The sequence below is a fragment of the Falco punctatus genome (genome assembly GCF_963210335.1).
Source record: "Falco punctatus genome assembly, chromosome: 5".
Taxonomy (NCBI): Eukaryota; Metazoa; Chordata; class Aves; order Falconiformes; family Falconidae; genus Falco; species Falco punctatus.
In genome coordinates, this window is record NC_137584.1 from 14,080,180 (window position 1) to 14,092,950 (window position 12,771).

A 12,771-nucleotide genomic window follows, 5' to 3' on the forward strand; every position below is an offset into this window, starting at 1 on the left:
ATTAAGTACAAAAATAAAAAAACCACAAACCCTGTAATTTTTGTCTTTGTGGTGGTATTTATTTCATATAACCCATGTCTTTACTCTTCAGCAAACAAACACTCTTTAGGTTGTAGATGCAATATTGATAGCTTTGAATCTTTTCTTGCTGCTCTATTTTGATCAATAACATTAAGCATCTATCAGAACATGATGATAATTAAAATGCTACAATCTGTGTTGCTTATCTTACACTAAAATTTTAAAAGATTTTTCTGAAACCTAAACTGCATGTGAAAGAATCAGTTCTGAAACCACTGTTGAAAAAGTGAATGTGCTAAATGTATCAAATGAGAGCTGTACATTCTGAAGACCAAAAAGCAGGTCATTTCTTTGAAATGTGTTTCAGTACAAGTTAGTAATTAAGCAAGTATAGTCAATAATGTGGGACTGAGTGGCTATAAAATGAAACTGCCTTTTACTGGTTATTGCAATACCATTTAAAGAGAAAAAAATATTTTCACAAATTCATGGTAACAGTAGCACACGGGGGAAAAAAAAGGTTCTGCAAATGCATTGTGGTTTTTTTTTTTTCTCATGGTCATGACTTACAGATGTTTTCTCTCTTTGTACTTTTACTGTAGATTCCCAGTTTACAATTTCTGAGTAAATTAGATTAACACAGCAAACATCTGGCTGAAGTCATCTCACAACGAAAAGCACTGGCAAATGCTAGTTACTGAAATCTAATTAATTCCAGGTTTAGCAGAGTAAAGCCATGAGTTGCTTAAAAGTATTATTTTATGAATATATATATATTTTTTTTTTTTTTTTTTCAGGAAAATTGTAACCTCACTGTATTACAGCAAAGTGGTTACAAAAGAAGAAAAAGGAAAAGAGAAAGAAAATTCTGTCACTATAGCAGATGGGGTGATAAGGCAGAAAGTAATTCAATGATTCACCCATAGTTGCATGGGAAATCTCTAGCAGGAAGGAACAGATGACAGATTCTGCCCATCCCATTACCTAACCCATAAAACTGTCCATCTTCCCTGTTTTGCACTTCTGCTGATGGGAAAGTGAGGTAAGTAAGGGAACTGAGCAGACTTTTGCAGAAAACTGTACCCTCTTTTTGTGGAGGACAAAGAATACCTAGCAGATGGTTCAGTAATACTAATATGATTCACAGTTGGGCAGAAAAATTGCTTGCTAAATTTGCCTCACCATCAGCGTTTCTGAATCGTAAATCAAGACAGTTGGTGCTGCTGTAAAAGCAAGAGATCCATTAATGGCAAAACCCAAAGAGAGCTGGTTATACTCATAAACTAGAATACTAACACTGCTTCAGACATGCACGAGAAGTGAATGCACCAGGCCAGTGTTACTGTGGGGAAAGCCAGATTTTGATAAACCCAAGCCATCTGGTGACATAAGGAAATGCAATTACCATTCTATTATGACCTTATAAACAAAAGAAATGTTCTGATTTGGGGAGTGTAAATTAACATAATATGGAGGTAATATTATAAATTACATAAACTGGCTAAAGCTTAGAGCTCTTTAGGAAGTATATTTTTCATGCAGCTGTGGCCATTTCAAATGTGTTATGTTCACTAATCAACACTTTAGGTGTTGTTTCTCAGAACTAAAACTCTTACTTCCCTCCAAATATGGAATGTTAATGTGAGTTTTTTCTAAAAGAAATATATACATGCACATATATGCGTACTATATATACATCATATTTTCTCTTTTACTTTAGCAAGTCACAGGCAATATCAGAGATTTCCTATCTATTTGGAAGGGTAATACTTGTATGCTTTGCATCACATTTTTCACAACTCAAGATTACATTTTAACTTAAGCCTAGTACCAAAGATAATCTGTGCACCTGTATGTTATGTTCAAAGTAAAAGGCATTCTCAAGACCTAGGGTTATCAAGAAAGAGGTGCAGCAGCAAGTCAGAGCTTGGAAAAGTAACACTTGCTCGGGTAAAGAAGTTTTCTTGGTCCCTGGCTGACTCTGTACCTCTCGATGCATTGTACAAATACCTTTGATCAAGGAATGCTGTGCATAAAAAGCAAACCAGTTCTCCTCAAAGCTGAAGTATATCTGGCAGAGCTTACTAATCAGGCATCCACCCACATTAAAGCATCTGTGAGGCTCCATCCCATATTGCCCATGGAGACATTACAGTCATGCTGGAGTGGTATTATATCTGAGTTAAAAAGCTTTGCTGGCCCTGCTGGCTCTGCTCAGGGCCACTTCAAATATTTCTGTAACTATGGCACAATTAATTCATAATTCACCTACAGATAAATGTAAGTTAGCTGTACAAAATCATGGAGAATTGCTAAAATTTAGAAGGAAACAGCAAATACTGAGGTAAATTTGCTAAAATTGGCAAATAAAAAGCAGCTCTCTCTTTCACTGATGATATGATTCAGCAATATCTTCCCACACAGAACATTCACCACATTATACTCCTGAATTGATAGGCCTGAATTCATCCCACCTAAGCACAAACACTCAACTAAGACAGTGGTCTAGAAGCACAGTCTTCCTCTGACATTATCGGTGAGAAGACATGTGTCTCCAAGAGGCAATCAACCCACCTAGGATCTGAGGAAGCTCTGTACAACACACAAACAAAGCAAGAGAAATGTACAATCCTGCAGAATTTACAATCTACCTAGGCAACTAACAAATATGGGAAAGGATAATGAAAGGGTGAAGCAAATTAGCCAACAGCACACAGTAGCTCACAAATGAAGCTAGAACTACAGTTCCTCTCTTGAATCCTAATTCAATGCCACAGGCAAAATTATCTTAAACAAAGGCAACAGAAAAAACAATTGTCTGTGTTGCAAACAGAGACAAAACAAGACCCAAAGGTTCAATTTTATTATTTAGTTGTTGACAGTTATTTGAATCTTCACCCTTCTCATATTCTATCTTATATATAATACACTTAGCTAGTATTGCCTCTGAAGAAACCTTTTACCTTCAGTAGGAAATCATTAGCCAGTCTTTGGCAGCAGTTATGCACTGTTACCTTTTTGTTAACAAACAATCATTGTTATCGTTGTTTTAAGCAATATTTTGGTCAAAACATTTCCAATGTTTTCTACCACTGACAACAGACTTACAAGAACAATATTGAGGGTCTGTTTTGAGTAAAATCTGAGTAAAGCATAAATATTGAAACCCATATAGAATTAACAATAATGGAATTATTTCTAGAAACCAATGCTACATTACTGAAACCTAATATATACTTAAAACTGTCCTAAGAAAATGGTGCTATTTTTTTAAATATAAATTTACCAAAGTCTTCTCTCCTGAATAATATTGTATTTTGCTCTCAGTTCTCACATCTCTTAGTTTTTACCGACACATTCAATGAGACTTACCTTATGCCTCTTACACATTTATCTGGAAGTTTCTCATCAGCTTGCCATTAGACCTTACCAGTCATGGGCTGCAATTTCTTTTATTACCTAGCTCTCTCCTTTATTCCTATGGGACAGTCCAATTGTTCGTTCATCCTAAGTTTTGCACAGTAATTCTTGCACGACTAGCTGCTTAGAAAATCTAGAAGGTTTTTTCCTTTCTATGATTTGTTTCAAATTTTATTAATTTATTCTTCACAAAAGAATACTTTGAGTGCAGAGTACTAAATCCTTAACACTGCTGATCTACTGAAGTGAAATCTGACTTTAGACATTTGGGATACAACAAAGGAGCAATGACTGAAGCCAAAATACCTTCAGATATTTGTTTTTCATTCTCAGATTATTACACAATGGAAGGAAACAACTACAGTTGTTTGTGGTTTTGTTTTTGTTTTTTTAAAATTTGGAATACAAATAAATTACGAAGAAAGATATTCAACACTTGTCCAGAAACCAAGTTGTTTGAGAAACCAGCTATTCAGATAATATTTCTCAGCCTGCCTTTCTTAGTGCTGGTTATATTCAGCTTCTAGGAGTGTCTGGTGTAATTCACTCCCTGCCTGAACCATTTGAAGAGAACCACTGATTGACTATGAAGAAAATCTTGTATAATCAGATAATGCAGAACTCCAACTACAAGAAATCCAGTCAAGATTTTCAGTCAATCAAGTAAACAGCTCTGTTTGCAAAGTATCTTATTAACAGCAGCCAGCATAATAGAAAAAGGTTTTATTCTTTTTTTTTTTTTTTGCTTCCACGGTTTAGAGTCAGCTATAATTTAACTTTCTATACGTCTATAGACCTCTGGGTGATACAGACAGGTGCAGTTTCATTCACTTTACAAATACGTTATCCAGGTCTACAGAGATGAGGAACTGGTCTTATGCTAATGGAAAATTAATGTTAAACTAAGAAAAAATTAACATTTTAGTCTCTCCTGTTTCTAAATGACTTACAGAGAAAAAGAAAACACTGAGACAAAATAGCTTCTCTGAACTGTTTTATAACTATGAAATAAAAGCATACAAATGATAAAATTTGCTTATACTTTGAATGACCATCTCTACAGTACTTTTCAATTTTGCTTGGTGTTTATAAAATGTAAATCTGTATACCATTTTATGAAATTCTGGTAAATTATCCACTGTATACATTTAAATCTGAGATGCTTTAGTAAATGTCAGTCTAGAAACAGATAAATTAAATCTGTTATTCATGTATAATCTTCTGCATAAGTATAGCTTGTTAAAAGCTGCCTTAGGTTACAGTTTTTATAAGCGTACTGATTCTAATCTGGAATTAATCAAGTAAATAAATAAATTTACCAAATGGCAAATAATGCTCTGTGTGCATTTAACTTGTAAATACATCTGTAAAATATTTTATTAACAGTAGGTGGCAACCTTTGAAAATTGGACTGCATGGTTTTACTTTTAAATATACAAATGCAAATTATTTCAAGAACGATTTTATAAGCAGAAGGTGGTTGATCTGAGTATCTGCTTATTGCGAAGATTTACAAAAACCTTCTCTAAATGCTGTGCTTTTATAGGGAAAGTCTGCATTAACTATGGAAATCATAATTTGTTTAAGAGTCTAACAAATACTGTTTTGTGGTGCTTTTCAAATAATGAATGTTTGATTAATATTAAAGAGATCATTTGAGAAGCAAATTAAATTTGGTTAACTTCTCCAGTATAGCATTCTAACTTTATAACTGCAAATAGTCCATTTGCTGTTCTCCAAATGCAATGAGATTCATTGTTCCACTGTACTGCAAATACCTTGAAAACTGTTCTTTGGTGGCTGTCAAGAGGTAAGTATGCTGCCTATGAAAATGTGGGCTTGATAAAATTCACATCTGATGTATTCCCCAGTTCCTGACCCACAGCATCCCTGCCATTTAAGTCCTTTCTCTGACTATCAGAGAAAATAGCCATCGAAATATCCAGAAGTCAGAGATTGCTAGATTGATTTTTGCTGCTTCCTGGTTTGCAGTTCAGAATGCATAATTTCCCAAGTGACTGGCTAAGACATCCTACACTACTTACACCTTGTATCTTACGCCTATCCAACAATGCATTCTTTTACGTTAGGACAATGTGTCTTTACAGATAAAGATCATCAGATTCACCAGCTGTTCTTTATTAATCACTTTTGAAGAAGCTCAAAAGTACATTTTTATTAGCTGTCAAAGGGAAAGACAAATTTGTTGGGAGGGCAAAGTAAAAATTGCTGCACAGAAATGTATTTAAGCATCATACTAAAACAAAACAGACATTCCTTTTTCATTTCAAATTGCTTTCCTTTTTATGAAATTTTGCTCAGGTATTCATTCATTCTATACAGTACAGTATGGCTCACTTTTTCCCTCATCTTCACTGCACCAGAATTTACCCCAAATGTATTACAGAGGTCTCTTATACACTTTATAGAAGGAATTCCACAATTTACAAAACCAGCCCTGATATTCTGAGAAACAGTGCCTTCAAAGAGAATTTCTGTAGCAAGTCATTGCCACTTCAAATACAGACATGCCTAGACAATGATATAATTATCTGGTAACTTTCTTTACTATGGTATTTTAATTTATTAAATATATATATTAATATATATTTGATATATATTAAGCATATATGTATGCTCATATATCCAATAGGTCTAGTTTACACCCAGGTACCTAAACACAACTTAGTATACTGAGAAAAACAGCCTAGTCTGAAGCTAGGCCAGATGCGGCATTTTATGGCTATTGCTCTGTGGATGTTGATCTTGTCTTTCCTAAAGTTAGTCATTAAAGTAAGCCATACTGTTGTGTAGATAATAATAGTGATTATGTTTTTGGCTCACCAGGACACCTCTGTTCACTGCACCGTCTAACTTCCTCTCCAGTTCCTTCACATTGTTGCCCAGTCACGGCAGCACCCTGACAGATCCTTATCCGCCTCTCCCAGCCACCGTCGCAGGATTTGGAACAGCCACTCCAGTGGCCCCACTGGTTCCACTGGCCGTTTGCTGTTTGGAAAAATAGCGTTAGGGTGGTGACACAATGACAGTCATAAAGGAGGATATATATAGGTTATTCTTCACCTGCATAAGAGAAGAAAGCCTCTCTAATATGACTAACGGTGACAGAAGTAGTAGATCTAGGCACATGGAAGATGGGGAAGTCTCTACTTGGCTCCTAAATAAGGGATTGGGATTGTTGTCTAAATGACTTGCATCTTAAGATAAAATAAAAAAAATTGCTGCACATAAACATTCACACAAGAGTGCAAAACCGATGTTGTCCCTTTTGTTTGTTTGTTTTCTTACATACTTACATAGTGCTGTTGTATGGTAACAATATACATTACAACATGCTTAAGAACCCTTTAAAAACTAAATAAAAACATTTTTGCCTATATTTTAGGAGCTTGGATTTTATATGCTTTGAAAGCACAAATGAGGCTTAGAATAAATGTAGTTTACCCACCCTGGAAGGCTGCTTTTGTAGTGCCAGAGGATCAGCGTGTAAGGGAATCAGGTCATACACATTCACTTTCTAGGTTCATGAAACACTTTATCCAGTTCTTTAGGCCTCAAACATATCTTTCTAAAGCTGGTGAATGTCCTTTAGACAGTGATAAAACTGGAAAGCTGATATGCAGCCCACCACACACCGTCTTTCCGAACATATTCTTCAGCTTTGTATCTTACCAAACACAGGAAAGCCAGGCCCCAGGCCTCCCTCTGGAGATGGCTGCTGCGCCCCTCCGCAGCACGCTGAGGCCTGCGGCAGCCCCCACGCCGGCCGCTGTGCCCCCGGCTCCCGCCCTGGGGCTCCCGGCCCGGAGCCAGGCTGCCCGGCCCGGCCCTCGGCAGGAGGGGCAGCACGGCTGCTCCCCCCGCCCTCGGTACTCACCCGTGCACTCGGGGTTGTAGCACTCCCGGCTCTCAGCCCAGGGCCCTCGGCACTCGGAGCCGCCGTGGGCCGCTGCTGTGCACTGCCGGCTCCGCTGCTGGGTGCCATTGGAGCAGGTCACCGAGCACTGGCTCCACGAGCTCCACTCCTGCCACTGTCCGTCCACTGCCGCGGCAGGCACATAAGAGATGGACACAGTAGAGTTACCACCTGAGAGAGGCAGGGCCTCGCAGCTGCACCCTAAGCTAAGGGGCTTCAGCGCGGACTTGAACGCAGCCCCTCGGACTGGGCCTGGCCTAAAGACAGTTGATTTCTTACAGCAATCAAATACAGAAACCGCCATTATGTGCTAATTAAATTTAAAATGGTTTTCCTTTTTGTTGAAGTAAAGAACATTTCATCTCTTCTAACTGTATGCTGACACAGCAAAGGCTAAATTTTGATTTTGCTCATGTACAGTTTGAGAGGCCTTATTAAATACAAGGCCTTATTAAAAAGGCTGGTCTTGCCTTTTTAGGCAAAAATGTGGGCCAATCTTGCATGATGTAAACCCTGAGCCCTTCAAAAGGGTTTTATTACAGCTGCAGCACTCAGATGGGCCAGTTTACAAGATTATTGGGTCCTGACTGTGAAATCAGGTCTCTTTAGTTGAATAGGAAAAGGAAAACAGGAGTTACCACTTTGCCTCACATACAGTGTCTGTTCTCTATAGTTGCAATACTGATATACTTTTATCATTCATGCTTCCTTCAGGTAAATGACCCTAGTTGTTCAACATTCTGTTGAGATAAAATGTTGGAGGGCAGAAACATCCTGCCTTCCTCCTCATCTCCGCTTCTGTAATTATGCATATTGCATAATCTTTCTGAATTTGTCAAGCTGAACTTTTAAACAATATGGATATGGTGACCAGTTCTGTATTTAGTATTTTGTACTATCCCACACACTTGAGTTTGGATGCAGATTCCCATGAATAAAGGTTTAGGACTGTGATTTTTAATTTCGTACATCAGAAAGCTTCTTGAGGTAAATGAAAACATTAAAAACCAAAACAAATAAAAAATACAAACCAATTAAGTTCCCATACAATTGAAAAATATATGGTCTATAATAGATGATAGGACTAGACAGTAATTTTGAAAACAACTAAGCATTATGAAATGTGTTATTACTGGTTGTGCTAATTCAGTATCCTGCATTCATACAGACCAGCAATCATCAGTTCCTCATTGCACCTGCATTACACCCAATATAAACTTTGGTAAATTTTAGGTTGTAATACAATTTTGATTAATACTTGTCCTTGAAAACCTAGTTTTATAACTACCTTGCTCTGAAAGCACCATCACTGAAAACAAGTAACTTCACTTGGCGTGCTTGCCAACCCCTGATTTCACGATTCTTCTAAAGGAGGGCTGAAATAGCAGCTTCCTGAGTTGACGGTTTTAATAATTAAAATAGGAAGCAGAATCTTTAAGTTAGTGATTTGACATACTGTGTCTATATGGGTGCAACACCATTCAGTGAAAGAGAGGTGAACTATTTTACTGTTGTCTGACAGTAACCACAGAACATTTCGAACAGTTCAAAGATGCAATCCCTCTCTCTAATGCCCAGGATCTCAGTAACCAGTGAATGAAAGGAAGGGAGGGTTTGAGGTTTTTTCCTAAAATTCTATATTAAATATTCGATGTAATGCCTGGTTGTGAACCACTTCTCAATGCAGATGCCTCTCAAGCTATGATGCTGTGCCCTGATAATTTATTCTGCAGAAAATGGAAATCTTTCCAAACATGGAAGCTAGTGGTACTCATTAATCATAAAAGATCTATGTGAAGAGGAAAACATTATGGAAATTACTTTTCAATGCACCCTCTTCAGTCTTATTCATTGCTATATAGTATTATTTAGGGTAGGAAAGATCGAATCAATTATTATAGTGTCTTTGGAGAAAACTCATTTTGTGGCTTCTCATATATATTTCATACATCTCCCTTTATCTTTAGGAGCAAATAGCATGTGAGTTTTCTATTTCAGAAATATCATTAAGAGACTAAAGAATTCAACATGAAGATTCTCTTATAAAATTGAACATTCAAATTACAGCAAATCTTAACATTCAGCAGATTCAGATTGTTACTTTTAAAAGTAACTAGCATATAACTTCCTCTGGTGAAAGTAATTTAGGTACAAATGACTGCTCAAAATCCAGAAGACTCAAATAACTGCTTATTTTGACAGATTAGGTGTAATAACTTTTGTGGGTTTTTGCAATACTGAAGTGAACCGAATGCATTAATTTCTTCTCTGCTGTTTTTATTTGGCATGTCTCTTGTCAACTCTGCTTCATGCTCATAGATCATGTTAATTACTTTTGTCTAGGCACATGTAAAAATGCACAGCTGCCAACTTGGCCAAAAACTGGATTAATCCAAAATTTTTGCAGCTGCATTCAGCACTAAAACTTTTCCACAAATTTGTCCTAAAGTTGGAGTATGCTTTGCTGATCAGAAGAAAAGCGAAGTTATTTCACATAATTCTGAGAAATTTGGTTTAAATTCTGTGAGGCATTAAGTTCCATTTTTCCCTTCATCTCTGTTTTCAAATCATCAAACAACCATTTGCTAATTAAATGTCCATCAACCCTTTCCAGGAAGAGCTCTGGTCACAAAGAATCTATTTGCAGCACTGTTGTGAACTGCGGATATTCAACAAGCCCACTGCAAGGGTAACCTTCACACTGTCAGACAGAGCTCATGAAAGAAACTTCTCACATTACAGCTACCTGACAATGATTCTATGATTTTATGATTCTGTGATTATTATGTATATAACCTTCTTTATGGTTATTGAACTTATGGCAATACTTAGGTATTATATACATATATACACACATATATGTGTGTGTATACATACACACATACGTATATATATATATGTAAGCATATTGAAAATTTTCATCAAAGTTAATCATAACCTATGGACAAAAAATTTAAAATACATTTTTAAAGAATAATTTCTTTTTTCAGTTAGCTTCAGTTTCAGTGGATGAAAGTTTTACCATGAAGCCCACGCATTGTTTACTTGGTTAGGGATATTTTTTTGAAAGTAGCTTAGCAACTGACGCCCAGAAATGAAGAACTTAAAATCCTTACCATAAGGGCTTAACTGGGATTTAAATAATGCCCTACTTTGCGTCAGCCTTTCTCTCTGCACACATGTAGATAATAACTATTTTGAATAAATTAATAACAACAAAATTTTATGGTTTCCTAAATATGTTTGTTGTATGTTTAATAAATAATATACATTGAACCTCAAAGCAAATATTTCAGATATAAAAAAAATTTCAGATATGATGGACAGAAACTGTGTGACCTTTGAACTCTTTAAGCCACATTCAGAAGGTTTGCCTTTTGGTTCTCCAAGACCCATCCTGAATCAAGATTTCATATACACCACACCATGCCCTACAGAAAGAGTATCTTGAAGAAACTAAGAATTGTCTGCTATATCCTTTAATCACTACAGTCAGAATTATGAAAAAATATTACCCCATCTACTCATTTTGCATAACTTTTTTCTTGTGGAAAGAGAAACAAAATAAATCACAACAACCCACATCAAATGCACTGTAACAAAGCAGAGAGTTGCTAGATGAGCTCACCAGGGCAGAGTGCAATATTGCAAGGTTTATGTTGTGTTTCAGGTCCATCACATGATCTTCCCCCATACTGGGGAGGTATACATGACCTTGTCCTAGTTCTTTGGCCTCGACCACATGTGAATGAACACAAACTCCAAGGCGACCATTCCTCCCAAACGCCATGTACTGCAATAAACCAAACAGATTTTAACCAGAAACAGACACACAAGTAACAGAAGGATCTCAAATAAACAAGATCAATATTTTAGATGGGAATTATTTTGCCAATTTCAAGGAAATCAGTACAATCTTTAGCTTTGGCAAATAAATCCTTTATAAAGTGTAGTCCATTTAGATTTTAAAAGTATATTTTATCTAAAGCATATTTAACTTTGAACCATTTTATCTAATTTTTAAACTAATCTTACTACCAAATTTTCTTTTCTTTCTTTCTTTTAAGAAGGTTGGCTTCCCTTTTCAAAAGTTAGTTATGCTATCTTTGGTGCCTGACTTGACATATTTTTAAAAGCCCTGATTTTCAGGAGAGTAAAAATTTTGTAAAAATCAGGCGTATACTTTATGTATCAAAGCAACTCTAAAAATTTGAAGCAATCTAAATTAAGCTTCCTTTTGAAAATATAGAAATAAATGCAATAATTTCTTACTGTGTCACCATCATAAAATGGGGCTGTTATCTTACAGTTGTTTCACTTGTTTAAATTATGGTGGAAACATGGCATCATATGTCCTTGATTATCTTCCTCAAAAATTCCAAGTCCACATAAACAAGAGTTTTGCACTATTTCCTTACATGAGCATATTAAGTGATTTAACATACACAGTAATACATGCATCACTATCTTAAAAGAAGTGTTCACTCAAACTTCAAACAGCTTCAGAGTACACAATAAATTACAAACACCTAAGTATTTTTATATTCAAGTATTGTGTAAAATTAATATGAAGAATCATAGAAGATGCACCTTTCTCTGCCTTATTTTTTTTCCACTGTAGGAGAAACTAATATACAATATCCATATGAGCTTATATACCATATGCATTCCCTTTTCAGAAGGAACTAGAGTTAAATTTTCAGAAAGTTCTCTAATATAATTATAGGTAAACACATACTGGTAAGACAATTCCATAGGTGCATTGGTAAAACAGTTCTTTATAAAAGTGAAAAATAATGCAATACAAACTTTAGTTATTTTTCATCTGCTTGAATAAAAGCAGTTGCACAGGATTAAATTATTAATGTAGTGATGAGACCTATAGCAATTCTAGGCATTTAAGAAAAAGCCAGAGACAGTACCTAGACGGAGCATCACACTTGGTATCACATAACTGTGTGTTTCTGCAACCCTGTCTGTTTGAAGGGTGTCTGGAGGGTGAAATAGTGTATAACATCTCAGTGTATCATTGGTAATGATTCACAACATTACAGAAGAAATAGATTTTCTGGTTTGTCCTCACTTTATTTCATTGCCGTGAAAGAACTTCTCATATATAGGTTTCCTTCACCCTGAAGGCACATATCACCTGCCCAGTTTCTACAAATAAAACTCTTTTCTTGTAGGGATCAGAATAACATTTCCTGAGGTGAAGTTCAGTTGCAAGGCTGCGGAAGGGCATTCAGCTCCCTGGCATATTATCTCAAAATCATCAGTAATATCAAGGGGAATTCCGCATGTAGGTAAGTTCTATTGCATTTCATTAAAAATCAGAAAAATCGTCATTTTAGATGCTGTGTTGAGGTAAAAAGTTTGTTAGCTACCTTCTGAGA

The 12,771-nt window shown here is 36.0% G+C and overlaps 1 protein-coding gene across 8 annotated transcripts in view; it reads right to left on the reverse strand.

Moving 5' to 3' along the window:
• The window catches only part of ADGRB3 (adhesion G protein-coupled receptor B3), a 471,033-nt gene that overhangs the window by 260,155 nt on the left and 198,107 nt on the right, over positions 1-12,771 (reverse strand). For all 8 annotated transcript variants that reach the window (XM_080388812.1, XM_080388813.1, XM_080388817.1 and 5 more), the window contains 3 exons: positions 11,007-11,171; positions 7,340-7,504; positions 6,286-6,450 (listed from right to left, as the gene is read on the reverse strand). In XM_080388812.1, coding sequence (XP_080244938.1) covers positions 6,286-6,450; positions 7,340-7,504; positions 11,007-11,171 — 495 coding nt within the window. The remainder of the gene's footprint in view (positions 1-6,285; positions 6,451-7,339; positions 7,505-11,006; positions 11,172-12,771) is intronic.